This window comes from Aulonocara stuartgranti, assembly GCF_965226115.1.
Source record: "Aulonocara stuartgranti genome assembly, chromosome: 10".
NCBI classification, from domain to species: Eukaryota; Metazoa; Chordata; class Actinopteri; order Cichliformes; family Cichlidae; genus Aulonocara; species Aulonocara stuartgranti.
In genome coordinates, this window is record NC_138946.1 from 24222314 (window position 1) to 24237676 (window position 15363).

The 15363-nt window shown below is 41.4% G+C and overlaps 1 protein-coding gene across 1 annotated transcript; it reads right to left on the reverse strand.

Annotated features, from left to right (window-relative positions):
- Positions 1 to 2272: 2272 nt before the first annotated feature.
- Positions 2273 to 12008, reverse strand: adssl (adenylosuccinate synthase, like). Its single transcript, XM_082549833.1, has 13 exons — positions 11714 to 12008; positions 11134 to 11236; positions 10568 to 10636; positions 6950 to 7000; positions 6808 to 6874; positions 6577 to 6684; positions 6064 to 6145; positions 5302 to 5428; positions 5044 to 5198; positions 4505 to 4629; positions 4268 to 4365; positions 3184 to 3333; positions 2273 to 3071 (listed from the first exon to the last, which is right to left on the reverse strand). The coding sequence occupies exons 1-13, from the start codon at positions 11945 to 11947 to the stop codon at positions 3019 to 3021; spliced, it is 1422 nt and encodes a 473-aa protein (XP_082405959.1). The 5' UTR covers positions 11948 to 12008; the 3' UTR covers positions 2273 to 3018.
- Positions 12009 to 15363: the final 3355 nt, after the last annotated feature.

Consider the following 15363-nt stretch of genomic DNA (forward strand, 5'->3'; position numbering starts at 1 on the left):
AGAGCTGCTGTCTCGTTCTTTCAAAATCTGAACACAGTCCAACTGCAGTGAAACAGGTGTCTTATTACTCCAACTGCATAAATCATGACAGCACGGAGTAAGAAGTGGGTTTACAGGAAAGGGGAAAGAAATGCAGATGCAGAATTCAGTGGTAAACAGAGTTCTGCGAAAATCAGGAGTTGCTCCCCTAAAATGTACCTCCTGCATAAATCATACCTGGAAAAGCTTTTTTTTAACTTTAGGGAGTGACGGAAAAAGCACTCCCAAAATATACTCCTCTGAGAAGTTACGCAGGAATCAAAAATTCATAACAATTCATGTTATTTCTCATAGTTAAAGTCATCATGCGAATAAGTTACTTACTTCTCGCTGACCAGTGCTTATAAGTGTCCTTTCAGTTATATGTGTGATCTGGTAATCTGAAGGTGAATTCATTAAAGGTCCATCCAGCGGGAGAAGTGGAAGCAGGAACCAGGCACAAACATTGGAGGCAACAAACGCTCAAACTGACTGACCTGATGTAAAATGTGCTCCCAATTACATGTAAAAGGAAGGTGGTGGTAAACAAAAGAGAGGGAGGGGAAGGGGGCAGAAAGGAGGAGGACTACGCTGCTATTATGAGCACTTTATTTTCAATTAAGCCTCCTTGCATCTACTGCAAGCTCACTTTCTGGCATTTTTGATGATGCAGGGACTTCTTAGACTGGAAATTGACTGATTAGCAGACGTTTGCAATTTTAGTAATTTAAGGGAAGATGCACTTCCAACGTGCAGAAGTAGGACAAACATCAGCAACAGACTGATGTTTTTCATTTTTTATAGCAGCATCAAGAAATCAAGTCTTCGTGTACTTTTATGTACCGATTGTAAACTGTGGTTCAGGAATTCATCCTTTACCAGCTTGTGAAGTTAAGTATTTAACATATTGTTATGGGTTTAAGTATAATAGAAAACAAAGCAGTGAAATCTGAAACAATCACTCCAACAAATTCATAATTAACTGCATAAATTTATAATGAAATTGTTGAGCCAATAAGAGCACAAGACTACACTGAATTCAAAACTATTTTGTGGTGTTCGGTAGGAAAAATTTGGGGTGATTTGGTGAATTTATTTTTGCCCCTCCCAAAGGCATGGACCACAGTGTGACCAGTGTGTCCAACTTTGAACCAGATAATTTTGTGGTGCCATATGGAGATATAGGCAATGCTATGCAATGCAGCTGACATGCAGACTGAGTCTAACACCACACCCTGGCACTGGACTGGTAGGTAACATTATATGGTGGGTTTCTCTTATAGCTGCATCCACACTGGTAGCGATCCACAGTGCCATGGTGATCAGAGGCCATAGAAAGGAAATGACATTTAGCTATTTAAAAAGAAAACAAAAAAATAGTTGAGATTACTGTTGGTCGTCACTGAAATGACGACCAATGAGAGAACAGAATCCCACTGACATATGACCTGGTAGTTCATTGGTTAGAGGATTATGTAGGCAACCAGAGCCTTCAATGTCCAGTGTTTTCAACAAGAAATTTCACTTATTATGTGGAGGCACCTTTAGGGTTGGGCGGGGCACGGCCCGATGGTTCAGCAGTAAACCCAACCAAAAAAGGAAATATTTTGTAATTGTAAAGTTTAAAGTTACAACAACAACAAGACTTGAAAAAAATAAATAAACACAAACATCAGAAACCTGGTGATTCAGTATTTAAAGTTAAGCTGCTCTTAATGGCAAAATCAATTGTGGGTTGTTGCATCTCCCCATCCGTCTTACTAGTTTTGATACAAGATATTAAGTTTACACACTTTAATCATTTAATTTCCCACCAACAAACACCCCATCATCATCCTGAGATGTCCAATGAGCAGCAGAGAACACCTGTGTGCCTGTTCAGGGCCTTTAACCCATTAGAAAGTCTGAATATCTGGGAAGCCCCAGTACAGTTACACCTCTTATCGATTGGCAAAAGAATCCACTTTATACTCTAATCTAATACCTCCACGTTCTGAAAAGCTTTTAAACTCTAGAGGAAGTCAACTTAAAGAGGGTGCAAACCAAGAAAGATTGAGAGAAAAAATACTTCAGGGTGACAGCGGACTGAAAAATGCATGAAGCTGCTGATAGACTGAGCCTCCTTTCGTCTCTCAGTCTGCTAAAACCATCAGGAATACTGAGATCTGTCCAGAGCAGGTTTTTTGGAATAAAACATGCTTCCAGAAAACAATTCACTGCATTAGGAAAGAAGAAGACTCTCTAAATATCAGGGTTTCCTTTTGTTGACTTTTATTTAATAGCAAGTTGAGTAAGCATCATACAAGATGGACCAAATACATAAAATGATCAACTAACGTAGCAAATCTGTGTGTGGATGTGAAAATGTCTTCAACTAAAGTTGCTTAGTGTCAATTTATGCTTTTTTTTTCTTTTATTAACAATTGTTTCAAAGCAATACGTCCATTCCAACAATCCCCATAGAGCGCATGTTACAAACTTAATGAGATTGATTCATGTCTGGTCTTGTAAAGTGATCTAAAATTGCTCAATAGAAAAGTTCACAACCACAACATGGCTCACCCTCTAATAACAAAGTCGGAAAATAACCTTTTAAATACAAACGGCTTCCACACCTGTTCATCAGTGGCTCTACAGGTAAAAAAATAACTGCATGGTGAACAGATGTCAAATGAGCTAAATTAGCCTCCAATGTTAAAAATATACTGAGGAATGGCTTCAAGAATAATTGACTTTTTTGTACAAGCTTTTTAAAAATCAAGACCCTCATTAATACGTAGAATCGGTGGAATGCATAAATTATATCTGAAGAATTACCGTGGATGTGTTGGACAAGCAGCAACTGAAAGGCTTCACAGGTACCTTTGCTGGTAAAGTATTCCTACCGGGTAGAGTGTGCATTTTAAACTCTTCTGGTAAACCTATGAAAACCTCAAGGTATCATCTGAGCTGGTGTCGAGGACTGCAGGGGGGAGGCGGGGGAAGCAGAAGACGGAGAGATCAAAACAGTTTGATGATGCTCTCCCTGGACTTGCCGACTCCGACCCACTTCACTGAAATGAGAAGACGCAGGGACCAAAATTCGATTGGCAGGTTTTGGCAAAGCGAACAAAGACGTTGGCTGCAGTTTCCATCCCCATTAAACTAAAGTATCTCTTTACAAACCTGGCACTTGCAGGAAGTCCTCGATGAACCGAATATAATTTTGAGCCTGCACCGGAAGCTCCTCGAAACTCCGAGCCGTCTCCGTGCTGCAGCACCAGCCGGGCAACGTTTCGTATTCCACTTTCACTTGTGTCAAAACGTCCATGTTTGCTGCAAAAGAAGCATCGTTCAGAGAAAAATCGGTCCTGGGAAATCCAGCGCACCGGCCCACAAAAACCCACTGAGCAAAAAGAAATGATAACGTGCTGTTTTTGTGCAGCTCTGGTGCCATTTTAAACAGAGGAGACCCTTCTGATTCATTAACTTCATGATTCAACTTCTTCTATTTGGCAGTACAAACAGAGAGATGAAGACGATAAAGCTGCGTCTGAACAGATTTTGACAAACTCAGGATGTTGCACTTCCTGCTGGGAAAAAAAAAAAAGCTGACCCATGTGAAATAAAGACCCCCCCCCCCCCATTCACATGAAACCAGATTCTTTTCAGTAATTATATTTCTGTCAATAAAGCTGGAGTAGGCAACATGTTTCTAGGCATCTCTAACAAAAAGAAGAAGAAAAGAAAAATCTATAATAACTTTTCAGCATATTGTTGTTTAAGTGGTCTGAGTAGGAAATGTGCAAATGTAGCCTGCTAAGGGCCACAGCAGCAGATCAGGTGAATAACAAGCGAGATGTGAGATACAGGCACGATGGATGTAAGCAGAGAGCAGCCACCTCAGAGAGCATTGTTCAAATCCTGTGTGAAGTCAGGAATCAATCTCAACTTCCTTTTATGGAGCACAGTTGTGTTTGTGATTGTCTGGGTGGAGGGGTCTGGATAACTGACCAGCCATAAACAATCAAAGACTTCAAAATGTCACGCGATCAACTGTTAGACTCAAATGTATAAGGATAGCACTATTCTGAAGAATGTGTACATCCTCACATCTTTTCACATTGTTGTGACACTTGTTTCAGAAGTTACTGAGTCACAGAAACACTAAATCCTGACTTTAAGCTCTAAACTGGGCTCAAACTGTTCTTTCGAACCGTTGCATTTATACCATTTTTCTACAGATCTAGAAAACCTGGGAACATCCTACCTGGAAAACTTGGCAGAGGTTGTCCATTAACCTTATATGCCACGGCCACTTTAATCTCAGGCAGCGTGTCCAAAATGTCCAGCTTCGTCAGAGCAATTCTGCAGAAAGAATTTGTGTTCAGCTTTGATCACAACACAAAGAGCACATGGTGAAACTTGCTTCTAAACATAGCAACGATGCCAGTAATTACATCAGCCAGCGAGGGAAATATTCTGAAATCGTTTGAATGTTCCTTACGCAGAGAAGCCATTGACCATGTGGGCATATCTGACCAAAATCAGGTCCAGCCAACCACAACGCCGCCTTCTGCCCGTGGTCACACCGAACTCTCTGCCTCTACTCTGTAACAGATTCCCGGTCTCCTGCGGAGCAAGAAAGAGACACACAAAGTCAGTTTAAAGAGGGGAAAAAAACAATAAATAAATGGGAAGCATATTCCTTGATTTCAAGAGGCAATCACACCAATACTGCTTGCTCTAATAACTTTACTTTGTACAGAAAGTCAGATAAACATATATTCATCTCTAGTAACACCTGCATGCACACTCCACTGTCATGCTCTCTACAGTACCGGGGATTTGCTGTAATCTGGGGGATCTGAATTGACGTAAGTTTGGCCACAATCATGCGTCTGTAACATCAGGTTGGCAGCTGACCACAGAGGCTGAGCAACTGATGATGTTACAGTCCATATTGGACACACAGTAGAAACTGCAGGAAGTAACTAGGATTTTTTTTAAAGCACAAAAAAAACCAATTTGTGTCTTTTTACTCACGTTATCCTGTTCTGTTGGAAACGCACCAACACCCACACGGGTGGTGTAAGCTTTGACAACGCCGTACACTCGGCCAACATAGGACGGAGGCACCCCGAGTCCAGTGCATACGCCTCCAACGGTGCAGTTAGAAGATGTCACGAAAGGATACGTGCCTGAACAGAAAAACACCTGTTAATGTGAGGAAGCAACAAAACAAACAAAACACAACACGTCCATCATCTCAACTCAAATATTTAAAAACCTGTAGATGCTCACCAAAGTCAATATCCAGGAGAGCAGCGTTGGCTCCCTCCACCAGGATTTTCTTACTGGGTCCAGTAAGAGCTCTGTGCATGAAGTACACCCCGTCAGTTACCAGAGGACGCAGTCTCTCTGTGTATTCCTGAGAACACACACAAAAATATCACTTGATGAAAATCTATAAGACTTACCTATACTACTAAGTAAATAATCCGTTTATAGTGCTGTCATTAGAAATCATTTTTCTCAGATACATGAAAGTCCAGCAAACATGGCTGAAACCCTGACATCCCCTCCCTGATCGAAACTGGCCACAGCATGACAACAAAAAACTGAACTGTGGATAGATGAAAGTTTACAGAGGTCGGGTCAGACGGTCTCTGTAAGCTGATTTTCTTTGAATAAGTTGACCCTCACAACAAAAGGTTTAAACAGCAGAGGAGTGGGGCTACTCTGCTCACAGCCATGCACAAAGATGTTATGCAGCTATCACACTAATCAAACAAACTGGACGGGACTCAGGCACGGTACATGCTAAGATAGTCAGACTACAGGTATAGGTCCACTATCTTAGCCTTACCCCTGTTAACATCACCTGTGTTTTTCCTGCTATGAATACAATGAATATAAGAACTCCCAGTAACACAGGCAGCTAAATGAAATTCAGCCATCATTAACCTTTACACCTGTGATTTTTCCTCTTGTGATGTAGGCCCAACACCAACACCTGAGCCATATAATACCATGAAATACCTCTATGTGATAAGCAGATCTCACCTTCAACTGTTGCAGTTCGCTGTCGATGTCGACATTAAGGTTTGGGTACATGGTGCGAAAATGTTCCGCCAGCATGCGAAACCTGCAAACCATGACGAGCAGGACAGATTATTAGTTAGACACGTTAATGCATGTTTATGTGGAGCCTGTCTTTATGCAGCTGTGCTTCCACTGATTAGAGTTTTAACCTGACACACAGGAGAGAACGACTACGTTACATAAGGTTTCCATAAAAGCTTTTTCAGCTGTTTTCCATAGATGGGTGCTGCCACCTGCTGGTAGGAGATTGCATAAACTGACAATAACTGGACTAATGTGTTATAACACCTCATGTTTTGTCTGTGAGATGTTCCATTTTTTTAAAATCCTTAAAATGTATGCCTAAACTTGCCATCTGACCAATCTATGATTCAAAATCACTTAAACAGCGTTCCTGTCGGCGGCCACATTATCACGTTATGGTGAGGTGATAAGACTGTGCAACATGAGGTAGAGAAAAAACAAAGCGCTTACTTCTCCTCAAAAACTTTGAAATCTGAGACGAGGTCACAGACTCGCAGACCGTTCCGGGCAGCTTTCGAGGAGTAGGCAGGACCGATGCCCTTCTTAGTGGTCCCTAAACTGGAGCACGAATAAACACAACAAAGTCTATTAGGAAGTGCACACTAAACACAAAGTCATCCCCAGTCTTTAATGCTGTTATACTGCATGCTATTATTAACAGTCATAAAATATTTGATTTACTTTTTCCCTTCTTGCTGCTGCCTCTGCTGCTCCTGGATTCCATCAACAGCTTGATGGAAGTTGAACACTACAGGAGGACAAACGGGACTGTCAATAAGAACACGTGTGTTACTCAAAACTTTGAGGAGAAACTCTTACTCACCGATGTGGGCGCGATCTGAAATCTTTAATCTTTCCTCCCATCCTTGTAATCCTGCACAGGAAACAACGATTCACGTGGTGCAATGTTTTTACTGCAGGAAGCATCTTTTTTCTCTTCTTCTGCATTATTATTGATGCGTGTGCACACACACACACAGACTAATAAACATTTGCTTCATGAAAAGCATAAAACCACTGAACTAGTGAGATGTTAAATGTTGAGAGTGAGAGGCGAGACAAGAGCATGGTTACCACTTTACTGTCTCACATCTTCGTTTAACACTCAGTAAACTTTATAGGCCTTTTCCACTCGAACCTACTCGGGTCCGATCTGTTTTCAGGGTTTTCCATTAGGTGCCAGGTACTTTTTTAGTACCTGCTTGGCCGGAGTTTCCAAGCAATCTGAGACAATCCGAAATTGTGACATCAGGCTGCACGCCACCAACTGGCTAGTAAGTGGCATCAGAGTCATGAGAGTGTCTCCTTAATGAAAATCAAAACTGTCATTTTTGAAACCTGACAACAAGTGAAATGGTTACACAGAAGAACACTGATCACAGAGCGTGACAAAAAAACCACAGACTGAGCAGCAGGTATACCATCGCCTCCACGTGCTCCTTTGTTGTGGCATTCGTGTCACATATAAATGACATCACGAGACTCTCGGTTACGTTGCTATAACGACTCCCCGCACATTAAGTGGTACTCAATTGTAATGGAAAATGAGTCGAGCTGAGAAGGTACTAGTGGAAAAGGGGTATTGGTGAACTGAGGACACCCACTGCACTATTTCTTTCTTTCTTTTTTTTATTTATTTCTTTTGTTCTTCCTTGCAGTGTAACTAAAGAAGAACTGGCATATATGTTGCTGCACTTTTATGCATCTTCATATTGCAGCACACCTCTTCTCCCCTTCCTCTGCAGTGGGCAGACTGCAGTCCCTGTAAAATAAATATCTGATGATTTATATAATGAAACAATGCTTGTTTACAATTTGACCGGATTTTGGACAGCCGTTCTTCCTCATTTGCCTTAGAGCATTTCCAAATATTAAGGAAGGGTGAAAATGACTCAGTCTGGTGTGACAAACTGTTTTGAAGGATTTCACACATTCCTTGAGCCTTTTGAACACCTGAGTATTTATCGTAATAGCACACAAACCCAAATTTGTGACTGTCATGACAGATTTACAGTTCCAAACATTGTTCAGTTTTATCCAGTTTAATCATCATAGAGATGCAAAGGAAAAGACTATTTGCTGGAGCTGGAGTTAGTCGAGAAACTGTTTTACTCTTGTTTTATACAGTGGGGCAAAAAAGTATTTAGTCAGCCACCGATTGTGCAAGTTCCCCCACTTAAAATGATGACAGAGGTCAGTAATTTGCACCAGAGGTACACTTCAACTGTGAGAGACAGAATGTGAAAAAAAAATCCATGAATTCACATGGTAGGATTTGTAAAGAATTTATTCGTAAATCAGGGTGGAAAATAAGTATTTGGTCACCTCAAACAAGGAAAATCTCTGGCTCTCACAGACCTGTAACGTCTTCTGTAAGAAGCTTTTCTGTCCCCCACTCGTTACCTGTATGAATGGCACCTGTTTGAACTCATCATCTGTATAAAAGACACCTGTCCACAGCCTCAAACAGTCAGACTCCAAACTCTGCCATGGCCAAGACCAAAGAGCTTTCGAAGGACACCAGGAAAAGTATTGTAGACCTGCACCAGACTGGGAAGAGTGAATCTACAATAGGCAAGCAGGTTGGTGTGAAAAAATCAACTGTGGGAGCAATCATCAGAAAATGGAAGACATACAAGACCACTGATAATCTCCCTCGATCTGGGGCTCCACGCAAGATCTCATCCCGTGGGGTCAAAATGATCATGAGAACGGTGAGCAAAGATCCCAGAACCACACGGGGGGACCTGGTGAATGACCTGCAGAGAGCTGGGACCAAAGTAACAAAGGTCACCATCAGTAACACACTACAACGGCAGGGAATCAAATCCCGCAGTGCCAGACGTGTTCCGCTGCTGAAGCCAGTGCATGTCCAGGCCCGTCTGAAGTTTGCCAGAGAGCACATGGATGATACAGCAGAGGATTGGGAGAATGTCATGTGGTCAGATGAAACCAAAGTAGAACTTTTTGGTATAAACTCAACTCGTCGTGTTTGGAGGAAGAAGAATACTGAGTTGCATCCCAAGAACACCATACCTACTGTGAAGCATGGGGGTGGAAACATCATGCTATGGGGCTGTTTTTCTGCCAAGGGGACAGGACGACTGATCCGTGTTAAGGACAGAATGAATGGGGCCATGTATCGTGAGATTTTGAGCCAAAACCTCCTTCCATCAGTGAGAACTTTGAAGATGAAACGAGGCTGGGTCTTCCAACATGACAATGATCCAAAACACACCGCCCGGGCAACAAAGGAGTGGCTCCGTAAGAAGCATTTGAAAGTCCTGGAGTGGCCTAGCCAGTCTCCAGACCTCAACCCCATAGAAAATCTGTGGCGGGAGTTGAAAGTCCGTGTTGCTCGGCGACAGCCCCAAAACATCACTGCTCTCGAGAAGATCTGCATGGAGGAATGGGCCAAAATACCAGCTACTGTGTGTGCAAACCTGGTAAAGACCTATAGTAAACGTTTGACCTCTGTTATTGCCAACAAAGGTTATGTTACAAAGTATTGAGTTGTATTTTTGTTATTGACCAAATACTTATTTTCCACCCTGATTTACGAATAAATTCTTTACAAATCCTACCATGTGGATTCATTGATTTTTTTTTTTTCACATTCTGTCTCTCACAGTTGAAGTGTACCTCTGGTGCAAATTACTGACCTCTGTCATCATTTTAGGTGGGGGAACTTGCACAATCGGTGGCTGACTAAATACTTTTTTTGCCCCACTGTAGTTGTGGTGCAAACACTCTTTCAATACAGTCAGAAGACATTCAACACACATGTTCACTGCACTATTTCTGAAACGCTGTCAGCCAGTTTGGAGCCTCCTAATTTCAATAAGCTCTAAATGTTTTCAGATCTGTTAGGAAGGCCAGTTTTATCTCCCAGCCTCTTGATACGAAAGCCATGCTGCTGGAATACATGCAGCATGTGCTTTTGCAGCATCTTGCTTCAACATCCAAGGCCTTTCCTGAGAAATCTCATTTAATGCTGATCTTATTCAGCATTAAATAGGGAGAGATACTCATACCATCACAGATATCAGCTTATTATCAAATGATGGCATTCCTTGTGTATCTACAATTTTGAAAACTGGCAAATGTTACAAAAAAATAAAAAAATCACTCTGGGAAGCAGTTTTTATAGCCAGAAATGTTACTAATTAACATAGCTGGTTGTGAAATAAGCAAGTTAATTAGTACAATGTTGTTTTTAATATTACACAACACCATCTCACCGTTTCAAATCCAAAATAAATCCAAAAACAAAGATATATAAGGGTTCGTCTCACTCTTATTTATTTATTTTTTAAATATTATATAATGCCATTTTACAATACGTCCCAGTTTTGTTTTAATAATACAAATATCTTTTTTTTTTTTGGGGGGGGGGGGGTAAATCTACCCTGAAATGATCCTTTATGCTGTGACACTGTACCTTTGCCTTTACGCAGATTCTTTTCGGCCTCCTCAAACAGTCCCGGCAGGTGTATCACCACTCCGTTACCTGTAAGGTGAAACTGAACTTTTAACAAGCCTCGTATAACTCATCTTATACACTTTAGCATCAAGTGTTCCAGTGTGGGAAACAAACTGCTCATGTTTTCCCTCAGCTTTTGTTTGGATGACATCTCAGTGCACCCCTCTCCCAGTTTCCTGTTTTTACAGTAAGCCTACTGGAAACAAAAGCTATTAAAAGCATGACATCCAAACAAAACATACAATAAAGAGATGAGGAATGAAGCACAACAGCACACTGTACATGGTTTAATTCCTGTGGCTGTAAAACTGCACTGACTAGGAGGTCTTTTTATTATCTAGACGAGCCTTAATAACACAGGATCTGGGTAATGTCCTTAACAGCGTGAAACAGACGGACTGATAAGACTGTCTGCCTGTCTGCGTATGACGTTCACTCTGATAAAGGTGATTATTAATGCGTTATAGCATCTTCATCACGCTTCACCATCAGCGAGACTTTCAAAACTCAAGGCTCGCCCTTACCAATGAATGAGATGGCCTTCTTGTTGAGCACCCCACTGGGCAGCAGATGGAAGTCGTACTCCACAGAATCCACAACCACGGTGTGACCTGCATTGTTTCCTCCCTGTGAACACAACATAACATCCATAACCTGCTCACAGCATAAGACCGACACAATGTTGTGTTGTGGTAAAACATGTTCAGTGTGAACAAAGGGTTAAAAGCTCCTGTTCCTGTAGGCGCTGTGTGGCTTTAACAAAGTAAACAATAGCACTTTTATTCGTAGGTGCGTCATTCCATTATATAATGTCATGTTCACGGTCATTTGTCTAACTCTGTAAAACTGTATGGATTTCGAAGCACCACATTAGATTACAAACGACAGTACTTAGGTAGTAGTGCTCGTTAGCGCCACAGCAGCTCTACATCCGGGGAGGTCAGCCAAGGTTGTTGACGTCGGTCATGAATATTTAACTGCAGCTAAACGGTGACGAGGCTCTCCATAGCCCCGCGTTATATTCACAACAAGCCCAAGAAAAGTGTAAGAAGTGGTGTGTTTAAGGGTAAAAGGTGACAAAAGATCGACAGCGTAGCTTGGTACCTGGCACCTGCACACAATATCCGCATCCATGGCGAGTAAGTCCACTACTTTGCCTTTTCCTTCGTCTCCCCACTGCGCTCCGAGCACGACGGTCACTTTGTTCTGCGGCTCCTTCGGAGTCCTGAGTGGGTGCTCCTGCGGGACACCCTCCCGCGGTCGCTTAACGACCGGCTCCCCGTTCAGGGACGTGCTCTCCCGACCGTTAACGTTAGCCATGCTGCTTTCGGATGCCATGCTGCTGCCCCTCTTCCCGCAAACCGGAAAATCGTATTGGCGCGTTCTCTCGTCTACGGGAAGTGCTCGACTTCCGCTTTACGGGACATCCTCTTTTAGCTTTACTTTTTCTTCCCCCTGAAAATAAAACATACGTGTTCACACATAATTATTATCAGTATCTATCATGTCAATTTATGCTGACTAACTGCTATATAAACGCCTTGTCGGTCAGTTAAATTTTTTTTTTTTTGGTGTCTAATTTAAAAGTAACACACTCACTGATCTCCACTTCCGCTATCAAAGGTTTTTTTTTCAACATTCGTGATTTTCTTTTTAGTGTATTCTGTTTTTTTTTACTTTACTTTTATTGTATTTAACTCATCAGTTGGTAATTTGAGTAATAAATTAAAGTTCCCTTTTAAAACTGCAATAGAGAGCAATTCAGTCAGAGGCACAGCAGAGGGCACCAGTGAGCAAGTCATCTGAGAACACTGAAAGACTAAATTAATTATTTACGTTGTTGCACTGTCAGTATCTACGAAGCTGTGTTTTTAAAAGAAGAAAAACGCAATAATAAATATAAAAATATACAGCAAACCTAGGTTCCTATTTTTGTTCTATAAAGACAGTACATGCATGTGTCTGATCTGCCACAGGGAAACTTACATTGTTGAAATAATAAATAAATAAAATCGCGCCAACGTTGGTTTGATGTCAGGAAGGATAGCTGGACGTTATCCACAATAAAATCTTACACATATGTTTAAGAGATAGCATATTGTGTTGGCTCAGTGTGACTGCTGTCAGAAAATATTGGAAATTACGTGCGCTGCTTGCTTCATTCCTTAAGTCAAAATGGCGGATGTTGTAAAGTGGCTCGTTGTGCTGTGACTTCCCAAAGACTAATATAGAGGTATTTTACTACAACAGAGAGTAATACAGAAGTTTACAGCACGAAATTCACACTGGATTCATTTTAGCCTGTGTCACAATTCCCCCCTCATATAAGCCACCCCAAAAGAGCAGGAGTTCACTGATCAACCACCACATTCAGACTCTAATATTGTAAAGACCCCCACACCTTGCTGTGGTGCTTGGCACAGACCCTTTGGATCCTTATGTTGTGGGGTGGGGACTGTGTGGACTGAGCTAGTTCCAGCAGGTCTCACAAAAGCTCGCTCAGAATCTGGAGAGTTTGTAGGTCGTGAGTCGATTTCTTTTTGCGCCCTGCTGCTGGGGGATGGCTCTGTTGGGGAGTGCATGATTGTCAGGATAGTCTGCAACACTGTGGTAGTAGGCACTCCAGTTCATGTCACTGTTAGTTTCTTGCTGCACATATCAGTTCAACTATCAACAGAAACAAACGGGTGCACTGAAGTTTATTTTCTGGAGTACAAGTTTAAATACTTCCATATATTTTAAATATATATATTCATTTTGCACAGTTAGTCCAATACTCTACTACTGCAGATGTAGCCATTTTCATTTTATTGATGTAAGTGAAGTATTTAAAAAGAAAAAACTATAATATATGCTTGTTGGAATTTATACGTGTCAGTATTTATCTCTTGCTGAAGTGTTAGGCACCATGTGAGGTTAGTATAACTGTAATTTGCTGGCAATATGCTTGCATAACGGCAATAAAGATCATTAATCTTCCCACATCTGTCTTATCTGTGCAACACTGTGCAGCACAGGGACAACAACATTTCTTTTAAGCAGGAATTTCTCTGATCATCACTGCATCATAACCCCCTGATAAAAACAGGCAGAGCTGATGGTAGCTTACCTTTTTACCTCAGTTAAAGTCAAACAAGACTCCTCCTGCACTGCCTCACACTGTATTATGAGGAGCAGTCGAAGATGGCTGAATGTCATGAATACACAAACTCTCTGATAAGAATTCATTGTGTTTTATTTATTAAAAATATCCAATACAACATTTAAGAGTTCCACAAACATGCAACATATTTAAAACGGTGCATTCAAAAAGTGAACATCCTTTGTTTAAGGATGATTGTTATAATAATGCATTTGCCTGGAGGTTGTATTTTAATTAAGAGGACATTATATAGCTCCCTGCCACATTATATATTATGAAGACATTCATTATATAATTTCCAATATGGAAATCACTGATTTATGACAGGTTTTTTAGTAGGGTTAAATTTATCTGCACTACTTGTTGCCAGTTTAATTTACAGGCATGCAGACACATCAGGTTCTGCACTGGTCCAGTGTCACATCAGCACTTTTGCACTGAGCTTACTTCCTCTTTGCAGTTAGTATCATTGTCCTGTAATGATAAGTAGATCATAAATATATTCGTGCAATATGCTGGCGCACTTTCAGGGTGAGCTCGTCATTTACAATTTCACTGTTTGAGGTTACAGGTGGTTATTTGAATAGACCATCAGTGCAAAATGAGAGACTCGCTGAGCAACACAATAAGGCTTTATTCACCGTATATGCTTTTCTTCAGCAATGCCATCTTTAAAAAAAAAAAAAAAATCACAAAAAAGTCACAGTTTATTTATTAGTGAAGGCACGTGGGAGATAAAACCGTTGTGTACCTGTACACGCTCAGCAGGACGAACGCGGCAGTGGCCTACAGAACTGACAGGCAGAGGCTGGAAATCACTGGCTGTCAATTCATAGGTCATCACCTTGTGCCCCATCTCTCTTTAGCTACATATCGATCTTTCAAAGATGCAGTAACCCACACTCACAAAAAAAGCAGAATGGAAAATAAAAGCAATTGCGTGCTGGCTTCTTGTCGTCTTTGGTAGATCTCTGCAAGTAACAGCACCTCCACTGGAACTGACACAGCTTCCACATGGAGTTGCTGTTACATCCAGCAAGCACCAGAAGGCTCGTCGCCGATGATAAACAGCACGAGGCTGATGAACAAACCTGTCTTTGGATCAGGGTCCAGTTTATTGAAGAGGAGAGAAGCACCAAAAGAGAGCCCAGAGGTGGACTCAGCATTTGGACTCGGAGGCAGCTGCTTTAGTAAGAGAGGAGTCTCCTCTTGCAAGTGACTTTGACCTGGCAATTTCCTCCTCCCAGTTTTTATAACCTGAAGTAAACGGCATCATTGCTCACGCTGCTCCAACAGCATGTCCAAAGGGCCAAGGCCTGTAGAGATAACACAGATTTTATGGCAGCTGTCAACATGAGGGCTTTCAATGTGTGAGTAAAAGGGTGTGTCTGACCTGTGTACCTGCTATCCTAGCATTTCCTGCTTGCGCCTAAATGAGTCTTCTAATAACTATCAAGTTCTTACTAAGTAATTATGAGGATAAATCTCTTTATCCAAGTTTCTTTTTCACCCTGCCTTGTTCAGCTTGCAGGGTTATGTCTGTGTAGACTTTGCCTTGTAGTAAAACTGCACAGAAAAAAGAAAAGAAAAGAAAAACAGAACAATAAAGCAA

What these genes read in the sequence shown, in the direction of transcription:
- adssl (XM_082549833.1), bottom strand. Translation starts at nt 11,947, where the DNA reads ATGGCATCCGAAAGCAGCATGGCTAACGTTAACGGTCGGGAGAGCACG. An exon ending in GAAGGCCATCTCATTCATTG is followed by an intron (nt 10,637 to 11,133) that starts GTAAGGGCGAGC and finishes TTCACCTTACAG; the next exon opens with GTAACGGAGTGGTGATACAC. An exon ending in TCTCCTGGATATTGACTTTG is followed by an intron (nt 5,199 to 5,301) that starts GTGAGCATCTAC and finishes TTTTCTGTTCAG; the next exon opens with GCACGTATCCTTTCGTGACA.